Genomic DNA, 24,909 nt, shown 5'->3' on the forward strand with positions numbered 1-24,909 from the left:
GTTAAATATTCTGCAAAGCATGGGACAGTTTTGCACAAGGATGGGTTTTTCTGTCTAAATGCCAGTAGTTTTTCCGTTGAGATCTACTTGCTTAGTAGTTACCTAGACTACCTACTCTAAAGTAAGTAAGTCTAGTTACTTAGTCTACCTAGTCTAAAGCATAGAAACAAGGAGGATGATTTGAGAACAACATAAACTGTATTTCTGGCTTCCATCAACCCTTTGCACACACTATGAATAGGAGAGCCTTATGCTCAGTTAGCAGATGGCTTGAATAATGGTTTTTTCCTACCCACTAAATCCATTTCTATCTGTATTGCCCCCATAGCCTCTGGGTCCCACTCCCTGGGTCTTGGAGTGCAGGACTAAACTAGGTAGAAGTGTAGGGTAAAAGTTTCTGCTCTCCCACGCATACTTTCCTTGGCTAGGCTTTCTCTAAGTCTGGAGAAGAGGACATTGGAATTAAGTTCTATGTATTTCTTTCAACAGCATGGTAAGACAATTTGATCTTAATGTTTCATCCATTGCGCAGAAGGCTGAGAGTGACTAATTTCAATGATCTTTTAAAAAATCTATTTATAGCACGCCTTCTGGCTAAGGATATCAATGTGGAAGGTGGCACATAGATTTAAATCCAGTTTTCTGTCATGAGGCATCAGAAAAGCTAAATGGCTCTAACATGGTCTTTTAGGTTCTAGTCTATGAAGTACATCTTTTTGCTCACTGTTGACACTGATGTGGCTGTGGTATCCAGAATATAGGGTATGTGTAAGGAGAAAACTTGGGAGTACACTTCTTCAAGCAGGATCCTTTGATTCTTTGCCCCAGAGGTGACATTTTTGAAAAAGAATTCCTGAAACACGAGTCCAGTAATTGGTTTACTGTCCTGTGTTATATGTAGCAAAAAGTTTTTTTAAAAAATATTTATTTATTTATTTATTTAGACAGAGATAGAGAGTGAGTTGGAGAGGGACAGAGAAAGAGGGAGACAGAGAATCCCAAGCAGGCTCTGCACTGTCAGCACAGAGCTTCGGGGCTTGAACTCATGAGCCATGGGATCGTGACATGAGCTAAAACCAAGAGTAGGATGCTTAACCGACTGAGCCACCCAGGTGTCCCTGTAGCAAAAAATCTTGTTGAAGGAGTCTGAAACTTGGTATTTATCAGTTATTACTTGATAATGTTTTTTGAAAGATGTTGCATGGAAAGGATACTTTATAAAACCAAATTCTAATCTATTTAATGTATGTTTCTTTTTTTAGATACTCCCAGAAGTATAAAAGCATCCACTGCTACAGCTGAACAGTTTTTTCAGAAGCTGAGAAATAAACATGAATTTACTGTTTTAGTGACTCTGAAACAGACCCACTTGAATTCTGGAGTTATTCTCTCCATTCACCACTTGGATCACAGGTGAGTGTGGCTGCTGGGTTTTTTGTGTTTTCGTTATATATGGTTAAATGAACACATTCAAAAGAAGTAAACAAAATCAAGATATCCAATATACAAGATTGGAATAAAACAGCTAGAATAATTTTGCTACATTATGCCAAATCACAAACACAAGTAATTGAAATCAGCCTAGATGCAAAAGAAGCTAGCTGGTGCTTTTGATGTTGCTAAAAGCACACAGAAATCACTGTTCCTGAGACACACTTATTAGTGACTAAATTCCTCATGAGATATCTTCCTCAATGTTAAGGCTGAACATACTTCTTTGTAATTTGTGAATAGTTAGCCACAAAAATACTATATTTAGTTTCTTTAGGAAGTTGCCTGGGTTTGAGTTTAATAAGTCATAATTTTCATCACTGACAGGTAACTTCTTTCTTGATGTGTCTCTTAGACTGCAGCAGCACAGCTGTATTCTTGCATGTGTTTTGAATCAAAATTCTGTCTAGTATCTCCCAGTCTCTCACATGTGTGGAAGCATGATTAGGGGAGAGCTGGTGGGAGTAACGGGGAGTAGGGGGTGGGAGGAAGGAGAAACTCATTCATGACGCTTGGCATATACATAGATTGTTACTGAATAACACCAAACAGCTCTAAATGATCCCTTGAGTGAAAGAATTACCACAGTTCTGACAATGCAAGTTCCTTTGTGTTCCCATTTTGAATACTTACTCCATGACTTACTACCTATGGACCTTGAGCAAGTCACATGGCCTTTCTGTGCTGCAATTTCCTCACCTGTGAAATGGGGAGAGTAATAGTACCTATTTCATGGGTGGTTGTGAAGATTAATAAGTGTTTGAAATATATACATGGTTTTTATGATCTTGTTAAGGTGTGGGGAGAAACCTCTTTTCTTGGTTTCTCTTACCAGGGATGAGGTAGCCTGGGACTTTGAAAATCTTTATGAAATACTAAAGGGCAAACAGAAGCACATATACGTGGTGAACAAGATACAGCAAGTTGACATAGAGAGCAAGGTTCCTGATCACACTCTACCTGGATTATTCTCAAGGCATCAAGGCCCCGCATTATTCCATCTATAGCCCGAGAGGGTTGTCATAACCCCCTACTTGGGTTTCTTTCCTCCCAGGTCCTGGCCTGTGTTTGACAGGAGGGTGCCATGATAACATTTATCTGGTAATTGGCTTAGGATCTTCAAGGCACAGCAAGAAAGGGACAGGTCCCATTTCTAAGGGTTCACTAGGGCTTTTCCCGTTGGTCTGTTTCTGGTCCCAGGGACAGGACTGGTCTTCAAGTGATTGATATCAGACCTCCTTGCTTACATTACAGTACTGTGACTTTGCCCATCTCACTTGAGCTTTAGGCAACATGATTCACATAAAATAAAGGAATTTTGTTCCCTTACAGAGCAGCTTGTTTTATTGCTGATGACTTCTGCTTGCTAAAAGAAATTTCCCCTGTGTTTTGGGCACTAGATTTTTCTGCCCTGTAACTCCCCCCCCCCCCCCATTAGTAGAGACATGGAACTCGTCCAGCCTTCTTCCAGATGGCGTATCCTTACATCCATGATGGTCACTGCAGCCTCCCATCTTACCCTTCTTGTCTCAGGGCTAACCAGCGCTGGGTACTCCATCTGCTCCTCTTTAGACTTAATTGACAGCAATTCTTGAGGTCTACTGCCCTCATCTATATGCATCCCAGATGGGCAATGTTTTTGTTGGTCCCTGGAGTTGAATATAATGAATAACTCTACAAACGTTTGACCAGCACAGACTTCTTGTAATCTGTATACTTTCAATCTAATACTTACTAAGATAGTATGGAAAAAAAAAGTTTTTTTAGCATCTTAAACAATAAGTATATGGACAACCGAAATACCCGACCATCATCAGGTAGATTCTTGGTGAAGGACCTGAGGAAGGATAACTTGCCATCAGGCAGATTTTTTTTCTTACTTTTCCTGTGAAGTAGATTTGCGAAAACATGTAGGAATTTTTATTGAGTTATTTCAATGAAAGATAATATTTGTTTTTTTTAATTAATATGGCAATATATTTTCATTGTAGAAAATTTGAAAAGCAGACAATTGTAAAGAAATAGAAAAACTCATATAAATCATTTTACCAAAAGGAGACCAATGTTTAAAATTTGCCATATTTTCAATGAGAAAAAATGAAATATGGCCTTTTGTAGCAACGTGGATGGAACTGGAGAGTGTGATGCTAAGTGAAATAAGCCATACAGAGAAAGACAGATACCATATGGTTTCACTCTTATGTGGATCCTGAGAAACGTAACAGAAACCCATGGGGGAGGGGAAGGGAAAAAAAAAAAAAAAAGAGGTTAGAGTGGGAGAGAGCCAAAGCATAAGAGACTGTTAAAAACTGAGAACAAACTGAGGGTTGATGGGGGGTGGGAGGGAGGGCAGGGTGGGTGATGGGTATTGAGGAGGGCACCTTTTGGGATGAGCACTGGGTGTTGTATGGAAACCAATTTGACAGTAAATTTCATATATTAAAAAATAAATAAATAAATAAATAAATAAATAAATAAATAAATAAAATAAATAAAATTTGCCATATTTTAACCCAGTTCTTTTGTCTGTGCATGTAGATATGCCATATTTTATTTGATCTGCCCCTCAGTTTGAATATTTAACTCATTTCCTTTTTTAACTTTAATAATAACACCATGATTAATATATTTATACATAAATTTTTGTGCTCAGCTCTTGTGCTTTCCAGTTATACTTGTTGAATTTAATATTAATTCTGTAATTCCTTGTTTTACTTACTCATTCTTTCTTCATATCATCTACAAATTTGAGATATGGTGTATCAAATATATTAGAGATTTGGTGTATCTTTCTAGGATATAAAAGATCATTTAGGTTTGCAAGGCTCTTTTTATTTGTTTAGTAAACCAGCAGTTATTAAAGTCTTACATGTGCCAGGCGCTGTGAATTAGCTCGTTTTATCATCAGGACTGGGCAGTGGTTAAGTGTGCGGGTCTAGAGATGGACTCCATGAATTCCAGGCATGGCAATACCACTTATTGGCCTTGTGACCTTGTGAAAATTACTTAACTCTTCTGTACCTCAGGTTCTTCATCTGTAAATCCATATAAAGTGCTTGAGAACACTAGAGAAAAAAATTCCACAAAGTGCCATAATCATACAAAGTCACTATTCTCATTCATATTTTACAGTTAAGAAAAACAAACCCAGGGGCACCTGGGTGGCTCAGTGGGTTAAGCGTCCAGCTTGGTTTCGGCTCAGGTCCTGATCCCACAGCTCCTGGGACAGAGCCCCGTGATGGGCTGTGCACTGGCAGCGTGGAGCCTGCTTCGGATTCTCTCTCTTCTCCTCTCTTTGCCCCTTCCCTACTCGTGCCCACACATGGGATTTCTCTCTCTCAAAGTAAATAAATTAACTTTTGTTGGAAAAAAAAGGGGGGGGAAACAAACCCAGAGAGCTTACGTTGTTGAAGATTCCCAAGAGTAAGTGAGGGTAGGGTTTAAACTCAGGTAATCTGATTCCAGAGCCAGCCGGCTTAACCTCAGTGCCCTGCCAGCTCTCAGGGTCTAGTGTTAGACTTCCTTCTCTTCTGCCCATTCCCCTCCTCCCCCCCGCCCCTCCCATAGCACCACTTAGCTAGTTAGTGACAGAATCAGGACCCAAATCCACTTACTCTGATTCTTGAATGTGGTGTTTTCACCAGTATACTGTGATATCTCCTAACCTTTTAGCACCCTGACAGATCTTGTGTTATGGTGTGTGTTTTGTTTTTTTCTGTGGTGTTGCTGAAGTTCTTTCTTTCCTTAGTCTTAATCTGACTCCTATTTTTAGTTTCATCGTATCATGAACACTTATGTATTTATTCTTTGATTTGCTTCACAAAAAATTTAGCGTGGTTTATAGGGCTATCTACAGGACAACAAATAAGAATAAAATGAAATATGAAAATCAGGGCAAAGGAAAAATAGAAACCCAGTTGGATGATTAAGATAATGCAATTGTTCTTAGTTCTGAGACCAGAAACGTATTTCTCCTATGCCCTTTCATGCAAGATGTAATGAGTGTCTTTAGAGAAATGAATCCAGAGGGCTTCATATCAGCTGGTGGCATCATGCTGTAAAGCACTGAGGGAAAAGCAAAGCTACAGAGATGCCAGGAACTTGCATCAACGTGTGAAGGTGTTTGAAACAGTACTGTACCCTCAGAGGCCCTTGGTAGTATGCACGAAAGTTCTGTACAGCCAAATTTTCCTGCTCAAAATTCCAATAGTGCCTCTGATGTGAAACTCTAATAAAAGGCCATGTCCTTAAGGCAATATTCCATATAAATTGCTTTTCTCATGAGAATAATACTGAATTCAAGTTAGACTTCTCTCAGAAATACTTGAATTGTAGCTATTCTTTGTTGACACTTCAGTGAGAATTAAGTGTTGAGCAGCAATAGCAATTAAGTTGGAGGAAAGACTGACATTTTATGTAAAAACCGAGGAGCCTGACAAGGACACACCTGAATGGAAGATGCCCGTTTCCTCCTGAAGTAGGCAGTTCTCAAGAGCAGGGCCAAGCTTTTCCTCAGGAAGTAGTGTGGGTTCTATGTTCACATATTGATGAATGGATCCTTTTGAAGGTGGAAATTTTAATTATGCTACAAATTTTAAATATTATGATAGTTATAGTAAATTTTACAAATTAAGAAAATTACAAAGAAGGAAGTCAAAATCATCTGTAACTTTACCACCTGGGGATAGTTTCTACTAATATTTTCAGTTATAAATGTCTACTTAAGGGTAGAGATATAATATTTCAAAAACTGATTCATACTGTACATGTTTTACAAGTTACTTTTCAAAATTTAGCAAAATATCTTGACAATTTTCCCGTGTCAACAAATATTCACTTGTAGCCTACTTTTTAATGCCCAATGATTATTGCATCATTGGATACAAATTAAAATAGAGAAAATCAAATTCTTACATATGCCATGAAAAAATCCAAGCAAAATGTCCAAAAAGTGTCTAAGTGTGTTCAGTGTAATTGCCTGAGGTATCCACTTAGAAGAACTAGTTTGCAAAATATGTGTATGGATAAAGTGAATGAACTCTTGTGCTCCACTGGTTGGTTAGCTATAAACCAGATCAATGTTGAAAAATGCCTGTCACAGTGAATAGTTGATCCTTTCACTGGCAGTGATTAGGAGCAGGTCCCGCTCTCCATAAGGTCCTTCCTAGTTCATGGAAGAGCTCTTCTGCACCCTGAGGGAAGCTAACTCCCTGGTTGCATTTGGGGTTGGTCGGAGGAGGTCATGGTGCTTCATCTAAGCATATGTTCTTGCCTGCCAGATGGAAAGCTCAAGAGCAAGAACTTGAGTTATTTCTCGGAATTAGGCTTTGTGAGTTAGCCCACTGGAGGGTGCCTACTACAGACCAGTTACTAAATAAACATTAATCTTACTGTCAGCGATGATGTGAAACGACTTCTTCCCTTACGTTGGTCCCTGACTCCAATCTTATCGCTGTTTGGGCTGATCGAAGTGAGAACCTGGCTACCTGCCGTACAGTCTGCTCTGATGCCAAATTAAGTAGGAAGAAGTCCCTAAGAAATAGAAACTGTGGGAATGGCAGCTCCGGCACTGGTTGAGATGAAGGAAAGTGGAGTGTCAATGCCGAGCGCGGTGACCAGTCTGCTTACCACCTGTATGTCACCCCCTTCCTTTCCCTCTTGTTGTCCAAATCCTCCGCACACTTCAGAACTCTGCTCTCATCCCCATAAAGCTTTTACTGACCTTTCCAGTTTACATTAATTCCGTCCTGCATTTGCCTCCAATGCAATTTTTAAATTTGTGCCACTCTTTTTTTGGCTTTCTTCGGTATAACATCTTATATCGTTATGTGTTTCATATATATGCATATGTATTAATTGCATTTCAGAGGTTAAAAATGTCATTTGCTGCCTTTGATCACAATTGTAACAAATGTTTAGTGAGGATTTTTTAATTTAAGTTGTAATTGTTTTTTTGAATTGGTAATATATCTCCTGGTTTAAAATTTAAAAGGCACAGCAGGGTATGGAGAAGAAAAAGTCTACCTCTGTCCCTATCTCCAGACACCTACTTTCTACCCCTGGAGGCAACTACTATTATAATTAAAGACATTTTGAAAATAAGGAAGAGGTAAAAAAGAAAATTCAGCTTAGCCAATCAGTGTTGTGCTGGAGTGGGTTCAGACTGGCTTACAGGAGTTGAAGATTTGTGAGCGAGCAGACATTAATTACTGTGAAGCTGGAAGGAGGCCACAATGTGAGTGTTTATGGCGTGGAAATCAACAAATGCTACAAAGCAAGGCTTTCTTCCTTTGAATGTATTTTTCTAGGTTAATATTAGTTTTTTCAACAAGTCTTAACTTTTTTCATATTTCTCTTCTATCTTTCTTATACGAGTGGATAAATGAACCAATATGTTAGAATTATTTCTTTCGAGAACAGAAAGCCAATTGTTAAACATTTACAAGGACCACTACTTTATAGTCCTGACATCTAGAGATAACCACCCCGACACTTTGGGATGCAGCTCTCTGATCCTCTGCCCAGGTGTACTTGTGTGCTTGTATAAAATTATGCATAGTTTATAACAGTTCCTAATTAGGTCTTTCTTTCTTTCTTTCTTTCTTTCTTTCTTTCTTTCTTTCTTTCTTTCTTTCTTTCTTTCTTTCTTTCTGTGCTGTTAAAGGATTGTGCATTATACTTGTAAACCCCATTTGATGTACCATGCTGTCACTGAGTTACATGCTAAATAAATATTTGATGGATGAGGACATGAGTGAAAGATCAAGAGAAAGATCATCAGGAGTGCAGCAGGAATCATCAATAACATCACAGAGTTTTAATCAGTCTAGGGCAAAGGATCTGGGGAATGTTGAAATTGCTATATTGATGCAGGGTGCCTAAAGTATTCTTAAATGTCATTAGCTCTAGTGTGAGAATTTCACTAACTGGCAGTCACTGCCTCGAAACAGCTATAAGTCAAGTTCTTGGAGAATAGCGACACCTGTAATGAGCTATACAGAAACATCTCAGCCACTGCGTTAAGGCTGGAAACCTAATCACACAACTTTGTTAGTTTGGACATCTGAGACTAATAGACATACTCTGGATTCTGAGGAATCTGAAGTGAGCAAACAGAAAGACAGAAGTAGGAAAGACAGACATCACAACATCTTAGAACTGGGAGAGGGCTTAAGTCAAACCTTGGTACTGAAACACAGCTTCAAACAGAGTGACATAATTAGGAAACTGTGGGGAACCTCAATGGCAGTGTCCTGGTGTTCTGTGAGTAAAGTCTTGGCCTCCTGAGATTTCAATGGGGTTTCAAATAGTGTTTTTCAAGCAGGGGCTAATATTAAAAATTAGGCTGCAAACTTTTTGTGAGCGCAGTGTGAAAAGCTGGTAGGGTCTTCAGCCATTTCTGGGTATATTTAGCTAATATCAGCATTACCTAAAAACAGACAATGATGTATGACACTTAATGTCTGAAAGAATTAAGACATTCAGGAAGATCAAAGAATTCTCTCATCATTATGGTTTTCTGGCTATTGCATTTTCAAAGGAAAAAAATAAAGAATAGAGAAATAATTCCAAGATAACTAATTCACTTAGCTGTTTATGCAGGAGATTTAGAAGAGAGATATGAAAACAGTAAAGGCTCATTGAAAAGCAAAGTGAATTTAAAAGTTAAAATAAATGAGAAAATTTCCCCAAGTTGTGAAAGGACTCTCTTCTTTTCTTCCATGTTTTACAAAGCTGTAGTTTCTTCAGGATAAATAAAATTATTTTGTTATTCCTTGGTATAGATTAGGTACACTCGTCTACATTATGTTCTGTAATTTATAATACTTCTTTATTTAAGATAGTCTTGGGCTTTAGATATATAAATTAGGCCTTTATAACATGGGGTCATTATTAGGAATTTTCTTCATATCCAAACAGTATTTGTGCTTCTAACCGTGAATGCTTTGCAAATAGCATACATAGGAAGAATTTGTGGCAATAGCTTTGCAAATAAATACAAAACTGTCTTGTAGTTTTCATCATCTTCTATATTAATGAACTTGAGGTGAAATAAATGAGATTTTTTTTCTACTCTCTTAGTATTAATTATTATACATTCTGGATGAGTAAGAATGTATTTATGTATGAGGCTGATAAAATGTATCTTCATATTTGTGAGTGCTTGTCATGTATTAAGCCATTTCTCTTTCTTTACATTACTAAGTAAAAATTAAACTTGCTGGCAATATTTGCTTGGCTTAATGGTTCTGAACTAAAAGATGACTGTTTATCATGGATAAAATTAACAGACTGGCATAACAGCTACTACACTCTACTTTTTCGTTGCACACTGCTTACTAAATATTGTTAAAGAGAACAGGTTTGTAAGTTAAAATTTCAAACCTCGAGTTCTTCATAATTAACAAAACAACTGTATATTTGATTATCTTAAAGTATATTTCTATATCATTATTTATCTCTAATAAAATTATACCTTTAATATGTATTTTAACCCCCTCTTATTATTAGGAAAGTTACAGTGTATAGTCGAATGTGGTTAAGCATGCATATGTCATTACCAAGTAGGCATGTTGAGCTGCTCATCAAAGAAATGGAATTAAAGTTAAGACAGCAAGCAAGGGGATTTCTTGTATTCTTGTATGTACCAAATTTGCACATAGGTGAAGTGATGGAAAGAAGTACACATTTTAATATACAGAGGTTATTTCCTGGAGCACAATCCTCCCTTTCATTCTGGAATAATGGGGCCCCATTTTCCTTCCTGTTAGCATGCCAGTGTTTCTGCAGGGCTGAGGAGTGAATCAATTGGCTGTTGCTGCTGCTGCGGCCACCACCATGGACTAGCCAATCTCTATCCATTCCCATCACACATTTCAGGTACTTCCCTCCTTAGGCAGAGATGCAGAGGACCAGGGGTATTTGTAACCCTCCATCCTATTTGGCCTTGTCTGGTTATCAGGCCCCAAATGTCGTAGACCAATATAAGAAGACCCTTCTGCTTCATCCATCTCATAGCCTCTTTGCATCTACCCTTTAGTCCAGATGTTGGACTACCAGTGACTTGGCTGTTGTGCAGGCAAATGTTATTGAGGATCAAGCCTCCCATGTTTTAGGAAATCGACCTGGTGTTCCTGCTTGAATATTTGCACGCTTCCCATTTCTATGTTGCCATGTTATTTCTTTTTCTGTGGTAGTAAAGGTTAATTGTTCATTAGAAATAATTGGCCCATGTAGCTACTAATGATCAGTTAGCTACTTTTTTTTTTTTAGTTTTTTTTTCTGACATTGAAAAAATACTTCTAATGATTAAAAGATTTTTCTAAATATTATTTCCTCACTCAGGAATGGACAGTGAAAATTATTTTAGTTCCTTTTTTTCTTTAATCAACACTTGCATCTTCATTATTTCCCTTCATGTTATTTTTGAAGATACTGACATGTCAAGATGTTAGGGCATAGTAACTTTTCCTGATTGCCTTTAAGTCAGGTAAGCTTCTTTTATTAAAGTAAGTTTTTCGTGGTTTCATTTTCATATAAGTCTTGAACACATCTAAAATTTATTTTAGTGTAAGCAAAAAATGAAGCTCTAAACATTTAAAAAGATTTTTTTAACGTTTATTTATTTTTTTTGAGAGAGAGAGAGCACTAGAGACAGAGCACTAGTGGGGGAGGGGCAGAGAGAGGGAGACACAGAATTGGAAGCAAGCTTAAGCCTCTGAGCTATCAGCACAGAGCCTGACGCAGGGCTCAAACTCGTGAATGGCAAGATCATGACCTGAGCTGAAGTCGGACACTTATCCAACTAAGCCACCCAGGCATCCCTCTAAACATTTTTTTAAACAGATAACTAATCATTCCAACATCATTTGACATTTTTCCCTCTCTTCATTTGCGACTCTTTATCATAAATGCAGTCTCATATTTATATTTAATATCATTTCTAGGTTCTCTCCTCTGTTTCATTAGTCTGTGTGCTATTTTTCTACCAGTTATCCACTCACATAAATCACTTTTTGATTTAACTGAGCTCCATGTAATAAGGATATTAACTCCATAGCACCAGTGTTTTTCATTTGCATTGAAGTCTTAATGGCAATTTTGATGTACTAAATTTTCTTAACTGATACATAGTCAAACCAATAATTTCTATCTCTAAAGGGTGGGATTATGTTAATGAAATAGTGAAGAAAGAATATGTTATTTTCTCTTCCCAGGAAGAAAAGAGAAAGCCAATTTGAAAATTCAAGAAAAAGAAGAAAATTTCAGCTAACTGATGTTAGCTGTGGGCTTGCCTTATAACCTTTATTATGTTGAGATATCTTCCTTCTATGCAAAATTTATTGAGTTTTTATCATGAATAGATATAGAATTTTGTCAAATGCTTTTTCTTTTTCTATTGAGATTATCCTGTGGCTTTTTACATTCTATTAATGTGATGTATCACATTGATTGATTTGCATATGTTGCATCCCACAAATAAATCCCACTGTATTGTGGTGTATGATCCTTTTAACGTGCTGCTAAATTGGTTTGCTGAGAGTCTTTGCATCTATATTCATCAGCGATATTGGCCTGTAGTTTCTCTTCTGGTAGTGTCCTTTTCTGATTTTGGTATCAGGATAATGCTAGCCTTGTAAAATGAGTTTGAGAGTGTACCCTCATGTTCGAATTTTTCGAACAGTTTGAGAAGAATTGGTATTCTTTTAAATATTTGGTAAAATTCACCAGTGAAGCTGTCTGGCCCTGGGTTTTTCTTCATTGAAAGATTTTTTATTATTAATTCAATTTTGTTACTAATAATTGGTCTATTCAGATTTTCTAGTTTTTCCTAATTCAGTCTTGGTAGGTTGTATGTTTCTAAGAATTTTTCCATTTCTTCTAGGTTCTCCAGTTCATTGATATACAGTTGTTCACAGTAGCTTTTTCTGATTCTTTGAATTTCTGTAGTGTCTGTTATAATGTCTTCATATATATATTCTCCATATATATACGTATATATATGGGTCCTTTCTGTTTTTTTCTTTGGTTAGTCTAACTAAAGGTTTTTTAAACATTTTGTTTATCTTTTCAAGGAACCAACTCTTAGTTTGGTTAATTTTCTCTATTGTTTCTCTGTTCTCTATTTTATTTATTTTTGATATTCTATTATTTTCTTCCTTCTTTTAACATGGGCTCCGTTCTTCTTTTTCAAGTTCCTTAAAGTATAGAGTTAGGTTGTTTTATTGGGGGGTGCAGTTGGGGGTGATCTTTCTTGCTTCTTAATGTAGACATTTACTGCTATGAACTTCCCTCTTAGAACTACTTTTGCTGCATCTCACAAGTTCTGGTATGTTGTGTTTTGTCTCAAAAAACTATTTTATTTTCCCATTAATTTATTCTTTATTGGTTGTTCAGAATAATATTATTTAATTTCCATATGTTCATGAATTTTCCAGTTTTCCTCTTTTTATTGATTTCTAGTTTATGCCATTGTGTTCAGAGAAGATACCTGGGATGATTTCAATTTTCTTGAATTTGCTTAGACTGTTTTATGGCCTATCAAATGGTCTATCTTGGAAAATGTTTCGTGTGTTCTCTGAGAAGACTGTGTATTCTGCTATTGTTGGATAGAGTATTCTGTAATTATTTAAATCCATTTGGTCTATAGTGTTCAAATCCACTGTTTCCTTGTTGATTCTCTGTCTGGATGATCTATCCATTGTTGAGAGTAGAATATTAAAGTCCCTAACTATTCTATTACTGTTTATTTTTCCTTTTAGCTCTGTTGGTTTTTGTTGTAAATATATACGTGCTCCATGTTGAATGCATAAATGTTTACAATTATTACATCTTCTTGATGTATTAACACCTTTGTCATTATATAATGATCTTCTTGGTCTATTTTTACTTTTTTAGTTTAAAGTCAATTTTATCTGATATCAGTATAGCCACCCTTGATATTGTTGGTCACTATTTGCTTGAAATGTCTTTTTCCATCTCTTCACTCTCAGTCTTTGTGTGTTTTTAAGGCTAAAGTCTTTTGTAGGCAGCATATTGTCAGATCTTGGTTTTTTTTAATCCATCTAGCCATTTTACATCTTTTAATTGGTGAATTCACTTTGTGTTTAAAGTAATTTTTGATAGGTAAAGACTTACTATTACCATTTTGTTCATTGTTTTCTGGTTATTTTGTAGATTCATTGTTTCTTGTTTCTTATCCTCTGGTTTTTTTGTGTGTTTTGGTATCTTTTGGTATCAGAATGTTTTAACTTCTTTATTGTGTTCTTTTGTGTAATTACTACAGGGTTTTTCTTTGTTACCATGAGGCTGACATAAAATAAATTTATAATACCCTATTTTAAACTGACAACTTAACTTCAATAGAATTCATAAACTTTACACTCTTCCTCCTCCCCCTCATCTTTTAGATGGTTGCTGCTATGGTTTACATGTTTTTATATTGTATAACTAATAGCAGATTACTGCAGTTATGGTTATTTTTACTAGGTTCATTTTCTTATGCCTTAAAACTAAAGTTGTAAGTGAACTATACCATTAGTACCATACTGCAGAATCTATGACTATATTTTTACCATTACTGGTAAGATTGGCACTACCTTTTTAATGTTTTTATGATGTTAATTCTTGTTCTCTTACTCTCACTTCTTACTTCTCCCCAGATATGGGTGGTTTTCAGCCATTATTACTTTAAAGATAATTTCTGGAGTCCCTGAGTAGCTCAGCCAGTTGAGCATCCGACTCTTTATTTCAGCTCAGATCATGATCCCAGGGTCATGGGATCAAGCCCTGCATTGGGCTTTCTCTTCTTTTGGAATTCCCATGATCTGCATATTGTTTCTTTTTTATTGTGTCCTATAATTTCCATAGGCTTCCTTTTTTTTATGTTTCACAACCTTAATAGAATACTCTAAATATTCTGTATAAAATTGAAAACAGCATATTCCATAGGCTTTCTTTATTCTTTCTTTCTTTCTTTCTTTCTTTCTTTCTTTCTTTCTTTCTTCCTTTTTTTTTTTTTCTTCTACTGACTGGTTAATTTCCAGTGTCCTATCTTCCAGCTGATTCTTCTTTTGCATGATTGAGTCTGCTTTGAAACTCTTTATTGCATTTTTCAGTTCAGTTATTGTATTTTTAAACTCTAGTTCTTTTTTTCTTTTTTGATGGTTGATTTTTCCTTGTCAAACTTTTAGTTTGTTCATGCATTGTTTTTCTAACTTCTTTTAGTTATCTGTGTTTTCTTGTACTCCCTCAAATTCCTTAAAACAAGTATTCTGAATTCTTTGACAGTTCATAGATCTCACTTTCTTCAGAGTCTGTTATTGGAACATTATTAGTTTCTTTTGGCAGTATATTTACCTGATTTTTTTGTGATGTTTGATTCCTTTGTTAGTATCTGTGCATATGAGTAATCAGGCCCCTCTTCCAGACTTCACAGGTTTGCTTTGACAGAGACAGTTCTTTACCAATCCACTCAGTTTTGGTTCCTGGATGTGTCTGCTGGTAATGTCTTTGGGTATGTGGGGTCTGCTATTACAGCCCATTTTGGGGCAGGGGAGCTGATAGAGTTCTAAGGATGGGGTTGGGGATGAACCTCTGACTAGAGAACAGTCCGATAGGACTACTGGCTTTGTACCCTATCAAAGTGAGGCTGTAGAATGGGTTCTGGTTGCATGAATTCTCTGGTCAGGCTTTCTAGATGGTTGGGACTGGCTACTATATTCAGTTGTAGATGGGGCTATGAATTAGCTTCTCTACCCTGGCAGGGCAGCAGGGTGGGACCCAGGGTCTATATAGCTCATTGTTGGGGACCCAAATCAAACTGAAGTGTGCACTGAATTCCCTAGTAAAGTGAGGCCATCAGTTTTGCTCTGCAGATGCAGGAAGCCATGGGCTGTGCTCTTTCCCAGTACTTACTATACATGGGGCTATTGGATGGGCTATGCAGTTTCTCATGTACTCTGGTTAGGTTCCCTGGTTGGACAGGGTGAAAGCTTTACTCAGTGATGAGCAGGGCTATGAATTAGATTCCCTCACTGGGTCAGTGGAAGAAGCAACTCTTAAGCTGGTAAAGCTCTTTGTTATTTTAACTGAGGCTGATCTGCACTCCAAGTTCCTTGACTAAACAGTGGCACTGGCTTTGCTCTGTAAGCTTTTGTCTCTACCTGCCCTCCTCTCAGCTTGAGTGCTGCTGGGCTTCACAATTTCCAGGAGTTGTTGCCAAACTTTCTGGTCAGCTGGGGCTGAAAGACTCCATAGCAGATGGGGCTGTGATTCAGCTTTTTTTCTGGGGGTGGGAGGGGAAGGGTCCACTCCAAACTACTCTCAATTTCCCAAATAGGCTTTCTGGTTGGGAGGGTTTGGGAGCTATTCTCAGTCTTGGTTGTGAATTAATCCCCCTGCCTAAGCATAGCATGGGAATGCTTCCTGCTCATGATAGCATTGCTTGCCCACCTCTCGGCTCAAGTGCCACTGGGCTCCACTGCTTCTAGGAGTTGTAGTCAGCCCTTCTGGTTAGATGTGTCTGGAAGATATTCTCCACAGTGAGAGTGGGGCTGTAATTCAGCTTCTTGCCTAGGGACGGGCAAACTGGACTCTATGGCTGGCAAAACTCCTTATTTGAGGACCTGAATCAGGGAGATCTGTACCCCACCTGGTTTCCTGGTCAGAATGAACCCTCAACTAGGTTTTGCAGATGAGCAAAGTTGCTGGTCAGGATTACTACTTGGGCACTGAAGATATGACTTCAGTCTGCTAAGACCTGTGTACAGGTTGCTTCAAGCCCCTGCCTCATCTCCATCAGAGTGAGAGTCCTGGTGGAGTCCCATAGATTCCCCTGTAATTTCCGTGATGTGAGATTAGGGTAGGGGTTCCCACAAAGTGATTTGAATGGTGGGAGGGTGCTGGTTTTACCCTGAATTCTCTTTTCCCATTGGAGAAACTGGAAGCTCATGGGAGACCTGCATGTTGCTGTGCTGGTCTGAGGGAGGAACAGTACCGTCAATGTGTACCTCCTTCTGTCACCCTTCTTTTACAATCTGTCTTGGTCTCTGAGGTGTAGCCTCATCCTGTGTTCCAGGATTCTCTCAGTGGTGTCTTGTTCTTGAATAGCTGTTAGGGTTTTTTTTGGTTTTGTTTTGTTTTGTTTTTATGAGGGTGAATGAAGTCAGGAACAACTTATGTAGCTGCCTTCGTCCAATGACTGCAGATTTATAGGACTTTTCTAACCGTTCAGGTTCTGTTCTCATTCAGAAGTTTTTGCTATGTTTAAAACTTTATTCTTTGATATAAACTTTAGAATTAATTTTGTAGGTTCCGTGAAAAAAATCCCATTGGTATTTGTATTGAAATTATATCACATTTATAGGTTAATATATATTGAGTTAACATTTTTATTGTGGTTAGTTCTTTTACCCAGGGATATGGCTTACTTCTTCATTTTTTTCATGTCTTCTTTTGTCTATTTTATAATTATCTCCATAAAAGGCGTACTTATATTTTGTTAGATTTATTCCTAGGAACATTATAGGTTGTACTGCTAAGTCTGATGGGATTTTTATTTTACTATTATGTTTTTTTAATTTTTAAAAGACTTCTAAATTACAGTATTACCAGGAAAATGGATTCTGTTTATATCAAAAATAACATCTTTCATAGTATTTATATTTCTTTTTCTTTTGTCTCTGGGAAAGTTGGATTCTTGGAATATAAGTCAGAGTATAACAAGAAAATTTTCAAGGTGCCATCAAAGTTCATTTAATTCTCTTTTCTTAATCTGCCATACATTGATATGCAATGACATTTCAGTGATCTTTTCCAAGATGAATGTTGAGGGATTGTTGTAATATATTTTAATTCTTTAGCATTGAAACTCTTCTCCTTTTTGTCTTCTGATGTCAGTGTAAAGCTTCCTAAATGGTCTTTAGGCCTTTGATCAATAACTTTGAATTATTTTACAAAGAGCTCACTTAAAAAACTATAATGATCCTTTTGCAGTTTATTATCAAGTGACAGGAAATAGAATTCAGCTTACTTGTAACTTGCTTTGTTTGTCCTTTAGTGATGGTGAAGCATGTACCTTTTCAAAATGTCCATGCTAATTATTATTTTTGATGTCCTATTGACAGTGGAATTTATGTTATCTTTATTACTTAAGAAATCTTATTTTCCTTGCTGTTGTATACACTTGAATTCCATCGATCTTGGAGAGGACTCTATTTTTGTGGTCGAAACCATGTATTGATGTATTTCATAATAGCTGGATAAAAGTCATTCATAATTTGCCTTTTCTCTTCGGTGATTTTACCCACTGAGCATTTTGAAAAAGGACGATTGACATGCTGTCATCTTTCCTTTGTACTTTAACCTTTGGTTATACTTTAACCTTTGGTTATTTAAAACTCTAGGTATTATAAAAATTATGTTTGATTATTATTGAAGATACTGAATGTGCCATCGAATACATGAATTACTGAATACATTAGCTTTAATTTTGCCAGTAAAAATGCCCTAAACAGCACCAAAAGGGAAGTACAATTTGTTTTTTGGGTGAACTACACAGAAAAAATTTACTTTGCAAATGACTTAAACTTTAGAAATATTGAGGATTATATTTAAATACTTTCTGCTTATATGACATCTGGGAAATTGCTATCATTTCTAAAATGTACTGTTCTTTGAATATTAGTGGATTTGTAAATTTTTAATATTTTTAGTACTAAGTTGTTGGTGTATCTGATTTGATAAATGATTGTAAATATCCTTTCCTATTTTTATATGGGAATCTTGCCTTTTTTTTTTTTTTTGCTTATTTGTAAGAATTTTTTTTTTATATGTAAAGGATGTCAACTTACTGTCAATCATATATACAAGAGTTTTCCCAGGTTAATATTTGCTTTTAATTAAAGATCTTTTTGAAATAATTTCAAAGCTACAAGAAAAATTACAACAGTACAAAGAACTCCCACATCTCCTCTTACCAGATTCCTAATTGGTAATATTTTAGTTCATTTGCTCCATCACCCTCTATGTTTTATTCCAGTGTGCCTTTTTTTTTTTAAGTTTATTTATTTATTTTGAGAGAGAGAGAAAGCCAGCATAGGGAGAGGCAGAGAGAGAGAGAGAGAGAGAGAGAGAGAGAGAAAGAGAGAGAGAGAATCCCAAGCAGGCTTTGCACTGACAGTGCAGACAACACAGGGCTCCATCTCACGACCATGAGATCATGACCTGAGCTGAAATTAAGAGTCAGATGCTTAACTGACTGAATCACCCAGGCACCCCTCCAGTGTGCCTTTTACTGACAATATTCTCTATCACTTTTAATATTTTGGTGTATGTTTTCTCAAAACAAGGACACTCTGCTATATAGTCAACATATAACCTTCCGATCCAGAAATGAACATTGACACCACAATATCATCTAATCTTCATACTCCGTTCAAATTCCACCAACCATCTAAACAATCTCATTTTCCTTCTTGATCCAGGATTCTGTCCAAGAACTCATGTTACATTTGGTTGTCCTATCTCATAATCTCTTTCAGTCTGGAATAATTCTGGTCTTTTTCCTGTCTTTTACATCCTTTATGGTCTTAGAAGTATAGGCATTTCATTTTTTAGGATCATCTTCAACCTGGGTCAATCTGATGTTTCTTCATCACTCAGACTATACATTCTTGCTGGGAACACTGCAGAAATGATGCTGACTCTTCTCAGTACACCACATCTGAAGGTAAACTGTGAATCTGTTTTATTGCTGGTGATGTTAACCTTGATCACCTGGTTAAATTGGTGATCTGCCCGCTCTTCAATATTTTTCCCCTGTGATTTTGATTAGTATTTTATGGGGGAGATACTCCAATTTTATTACAATGTGCTGTTCCTTATCAGACCGTTACTCTCTGTCCTTAACATCTATTGACTGTGCCCACCTGAATGATAAAGTATTGCTTCTTAGTCACATGAATAAAAAGACAAAAATGAAAATTGAAACTCATATTAACTTTTAAACTCATTTTCTAGTATTATAAAAAACTAATATATATCATGTAAAAATACATTCCTAAAAAATAGGGCAAAGTTTTTTGTATTTCATTTAAAGTGCATATCAGCATTCATGATGTAAGATACCTTTAAATTAACTAGTGTATTTTTCTTTAATGAAAACTATTCATTTATACTGAATGGAATTCAGAGAAAATAACATCTTACTTCCATAACAGTGATTTGCCTAACTTTTCTACCTTTCTCTTGATAGCTTTATAGATCATATTGCATTTATTGAACTAAAACATCACAGACTTTCATAAAAACAAGATCGGAGTGTATATAAGATATGTTACAGGCAGATTTTGCTGATGAGCTCTTACATCTAGCCTTCTATGACTATCCCATTTATAATGGTTTTTCAAACATTTTATTTCATCTGATTATTGGCTTTTCATTTTTGACATTTCAAACAGGTTAAAATTGCATGTTTTCTTCATTTAAAAATAAATATGACTGTTTTCATCAGCAGTAACTGAAACAAATATATGACAAAATGTTTCCAACCTTTAACTTGTCAGAATTCAAGATCTATTAAAGGATGTTTATTAAATTGCATTAAGAAAAATTATGCTAATTTTTAAGTTCACCATTTCTAAATAGATTCAATAATGCAGAACATGTGAACTAATAAATATGAACACAGTAGAAAAACGTCTGTGATGTAAAATAACATTTTGGCAGAATATAGGAGTCTAGACATGAATGAGGAAGGCCTACATTTATAGCAAATTATCATCCTGGGAGTGTTGATTCAGGAAAATAATAAAAATGATGACATAGGAGGCTTTTTGAGAGCCTTTGTTTCTTTTTCCCAGTGTCCTCTGTGTCTGGTACTGTGCCTGACATACGGAGGGTTAAAAGATATTTGTGGAATGACAGAACGAGAAGTGCAGAGCACCTGCTAATGTCACGTTTTGTATTAGTTGGCTGATTTCGGTTTTTTATTTAAAAAAATTTTTTTAAACGTTTATTTATTTTTGAGAGACATGGAGAGAGCACAAGCAGGGGAGGGGCAGAGAGAGAGGGAGTCACAGAATCTGAGGCAGTCTCCAGGCTCTGAGCTGTCAGCACAGAGCCTGATGTGCGGCTCAAACCCACGAACCATGAGATCATGACCTGAACTGAAGTCAGACGCTTAACCAAATGAGGCACTCAGGCTCCCCTTAAAAAAATTTTTTTTTAATGTTTATTTATTTTTGAGAGAGAGAGACAGAGCATGAGCAGAGGATGGGCAGAGAGAGGGGGACACAGAATCTGAAGCAGGCTCCAGGTTCTGAGCTGTCAGCACAGAGCCTGACACAGGGCTGTAACTCACCAACTGTAAGATCATGACCTGGGCGGACGTCGGAAGCTCAACCGACTGAGCCACCCAGGTGCCCCCGCCTTTTTTTTTAATGAAAAAAAAATTTTTTTTAATGTTTACTTATTTTTGAGAGAGAGAGTCAGAGTGCAAGCAGGGGAGGGGCAGAGAGAGGAGACACAGAATCCAAAGCAGGCTCCAGGCTCTGAGCTGTCAGCACAGAGCCAGACACGGGGCTCAAACCCATGAATCGTGAGATCACGACCTGAGCCGAAGTTGGATGTTCAACCGGCTGAGCCACCCAAGCGCCCACCTAGTTGGCTGATTTCTTAGGTGCCTTGGAATTTTTCTCTTCATTGTAAACATTAGCACTTTATTACCTTCCTACACTGTGTCAGGCAGGCCTCTAAACACCTTGCATGGATTAATCTCATTAAATGCTTATCAGTGTCTTGGAGCATTTTCCTACCCCATTATTATCACTATTTTACAGATAAGGAAATGGGGCCCTGAATGGTTAAGTCTAGTGTCCAAGGTCACAATAAGGAGCAGAATCAACATTTGAACTAGGCTGCCTGGCACAAGAGCCCATTCTCCTGGCCACTTGACAATTCTCTGCTTGTTTTAGAGCAGTTCCATGGTCTTTCTACTTCCCTCAGAATCCAAGAACTCTATTGGCAGGGTTTGCATTCTTGCTTTATATTGGTTTTGGAGACAATACTCATAGATTTTTTCCCTCTGTTGGGCCTTTTCTGCTATACTAAAAATGTTTATTCAGGAGTTTTCTTCCTTACAATTGACTTTTTTATTTCAACAGTACCACCATGGCCCATTGAAGTTGATACAGTATACATAATGCCAGGCAGTGTCACTGGGAAAACATTTTGCCTTTTAATTTTTCTAATTGCCTCTCCATAAAAAGTTTGTGCTAACACTTAAAAATAAGATTTCTGCCTTTTTGGCATTTCCATATTAGTCAGAATTTGGGGCCAGGTTGCTTCTATTTTCTCTAGGTAGGGGTGTGCTGTACTCATTTCAGTTGGGAATTCGAGGTAATAGGCTCACTAGGAGCAAAATGTCACCCCAGTGGGTGACCCATGAATCCTATTACCTTCTTCCTTGGCTCTTATTTATTCTGAACAATAGAGGAGACATGATGACCCATGAAGCATGTCAGAAAACAGATGCTGCAGCATTGACAGCTTACTCTCCCCTGTGACTAATTCCTTTCTTTCAAATACAGCTTGCCTAGAACTTCTAGCTGTCTTACATGCATCAATGCTTTTCCTTTATTGTCCGCCTAGAGTTGCAGAATGTGTTACATATAAAGCTGCTGAAAATTCCCACACAGGCTAACCTCCTTTGGCCTAAGAATTCCTATTGATTTTTAGGACCTTAGGAAAGCAAGTTGTTAACTTAAGAGGAAGGCTTGGAACCAGGATAAAATACTGCATGAAATCATAGGGCATTGAGGGTTTTTGGGAGTCCCTTTGTCACCCCAGATGGATGTATTCCTAAAAGCATCATGAGTCATTTTTTAGGTGAAGGTGAAGATGAAAAGTTACCAACATGGGAATATAATTTTCTTCCAAAAATATCGTTTGTTGGTCTTTGCAATAATGCAATTGTTTGCACGCTTCAATATTCTTGTTAAGCCACAGTGTCTTGAAATTGAGGGAAAACATTCATATATTCTCCTGGGAACACACACACACACACACACACACACACACACACACACACACATGCAATTTCAATGAATCTAAAACCACAATGATATTTCATTTATGACACTGGATTTTAAGAGATCACCAGGTTCTTTCCTTCAAGCAGAGGTGGCTTAAACCATTTTAACAGGTAAAACTGTAGCCAGAAAGGGTGAGTTTTATTTTTTTCACAGAAGAGCTTGATTTGAATAACCAAATGAGAAATTAAAAAGTGACAGATTAACCATATTTTAATGTAAAATTAAATGCATAGTATGTTATGTACTAAATGATTAATTAATTTCATGATTCCTCAATGAGCATGTTATTTCCGTATAAACTATGCTCTACCTATGCCTATTTTTTGGTCCTTTCATACCGGATTGAAGGTGTTAGGAAAATTGGATGTATAAAATATAATTTCTTTTTTTTAAATCTTTATTTATTTCTGAGAGAGACACAGAGTATGAGCAGGGGAGGAGCAGAGAGGGAGACACAGAGTCTGAAGCAGGCTCCAGGCCTTGAGCTGTCAGCACAGAGCCCGACACGGGGCTCGAACTCACGAACAGTGAGATCATGACCAGAGCCGAAGTCGGACGCTCAAGCGACTGAGCCACCCAGGCGCCCCTAAAATATAATTTCTATATTTTTTGAACTTTGTTTGACCAATAACATCTATCACAGATGGTTTCCCAGATTCAGTGATAATTCATTTCACTTTCTCTCTGTAGAGAACTGGAGTAACTCAGTGGAGAATAATAGTCATGCTTTATATGCCTTTTATTTTTACATTGAAGTCGAGTTGACACACAATTTACATTAGTTTCAGGTGTACAACATAGTGTTCCACAGGGCTCTATGTTATGCTATACTCCCCACAAGTCTAGCTACCATCTGGAACCATACAATGCTATTACAGTACTACTAACTGTGTTCCCTATGCTGCGCCTTTCATTCCTGTGTCTTATTTGTTCTATAACTGGAAACCTGTACCTCCTATTCCCTTTCATCCATTTTGCCTATCCCCCTACCGTTTTCCCCCTGGCCACTGTCAGTTTGTTCTCTGTATGGGTCTGTTTCAGTTTTTTTGTTCATTCATTTGTGTTTTTTTAGATTGCATATATAAATGAAATTATATGGTATTTATTTTTGTCTGATCTATTTCATTTAGCATAATACCATCTATTGTCTCAAATGGCAAGATCTCATTTTTTGTGGCTGTGTGATATTCCATTGTGTGTGTGTGTGTGTGTGTGTGTGTGTGTGTGTGTGTGTATACCACCTCTTCTTTATTCATTCATCTATCGATGGACACTTGAGCTACTTCCATAATTTGCCTATTGTAAATAGTGCTGCAATAAACATTAGTGAAAATTAATGTTTTCATTTTCTTTGGGTAAATACCCACTAGGGCAATTTTTAGATCATATGTATTTTTATTTTTAATTTTTTGAGGAAACTCCATACTGTTTTCCACAGCAGCTACACCAATTTACATTCCTACCAACAGTGCAAGAGGGTTCCTTTTTCTCTACATCCTCACCAATACCTGTTGTTTCCTGTGTTGTTGATTTTAGCCATTCTGACAGGTGTGTGGTGACATCTTATTGTGTTTTTTATTTTAATTTCCCTGATAGTATATGATGTTGAACATCTTTTCATGTGTCTGTTGGCCATTTGTATGTCTTTGTTGGAAAAATGTCTGTTTATGTCTTCTGATTATGTTTTAATTGGATTATTCATTTTGGGGGTGTTTAGTTTTATAAACTATATATTTTGGATACTAACCCTTTATCTGATATATAATTTGCAAATATATTCTCCTATTCCATAGGCTGCTGTTTAGTTTTGTTGGTTGTCTCCTTCACTCTGCAGAACCTTTTAATTTTGATATAGTCCCAATTGTTTATTTTTGCTTTTATTTCTCTTGCCTCAGGGGACGTATTTAGAAAGGAGTTGCTATGGCCCATGTGAAAGAAGTTACTACCTGTGTTGTCTTCTAGGATTTTTATGGTTTCAGGTCTCACATCCATTTTGAATTTGTAGTGTGAGAAAGCGATCCAATTTCATTCTTTTGCTGTCCAATTTTCCCAACACAATTTGTTGAGCAGACCTTTATATGTTTTCCCATTGGATATTCTTTCCTGCTTTATTGAAGATTAATTGACGGTATAATTGTAGCTTCATTTCTGGGTTTTCTACTCTGCTCCTTTGATCTATGTGTCTGTTTTTGGGTCAGTACCATAATGTTTTGATCACTACAGCTTTGTAATATAACTTGAAGTCTGCTATTGTGATGCCTTCAGCTTTGTTTTTCTTTTTTAAGATTGCTTTGGCTATCTGAGATCTTTTGTGGTTCCATAC

The 24,909-nt window shown here is 36.9% G+C and overlaps 1 protein-coding gene across 4 annotated transcripts in view; it reads left to right on the forward strand.

Annotated features, from left to right (window-relative positions):
* Positions 1 to 24,909, forward strand: part of NELL2 (neural EGFL like 2) — a 408,634-nt gene that overhangs the window by 115,973 nt on the left and 267,752 nt on the right. For all 4 annotated transcript variants that reach the window (XM_058743047.1, XM_058743046.1, XM_058743049.1 and 1 more), the window contains one exon: positions 1,263 to 1,413. In XM_058743047.1, the coding sequence (XP_058599030.1) occupies positions 1,263 to 1,413 (151 nt within the window). The remainder of the gene's footprint in view (positions 1 to 1,262; positions 1,414 to 24,909) is intronic.

Source organism: Neofelis nebulosa, chromosome 8, assembly GCF_028018385.1.
Source record: "Neofelis nebulosa isolate mNeoNeb1 chromosome 8, mNeoNeb1.pri, whole genome shotgun sequence".
Taxonomy (NCBI): Eukaryota; Metazoa; Chordata; class Mammalia; order Carnivora; family Felidae; genus Neofelis; species Neofelis nebulosa.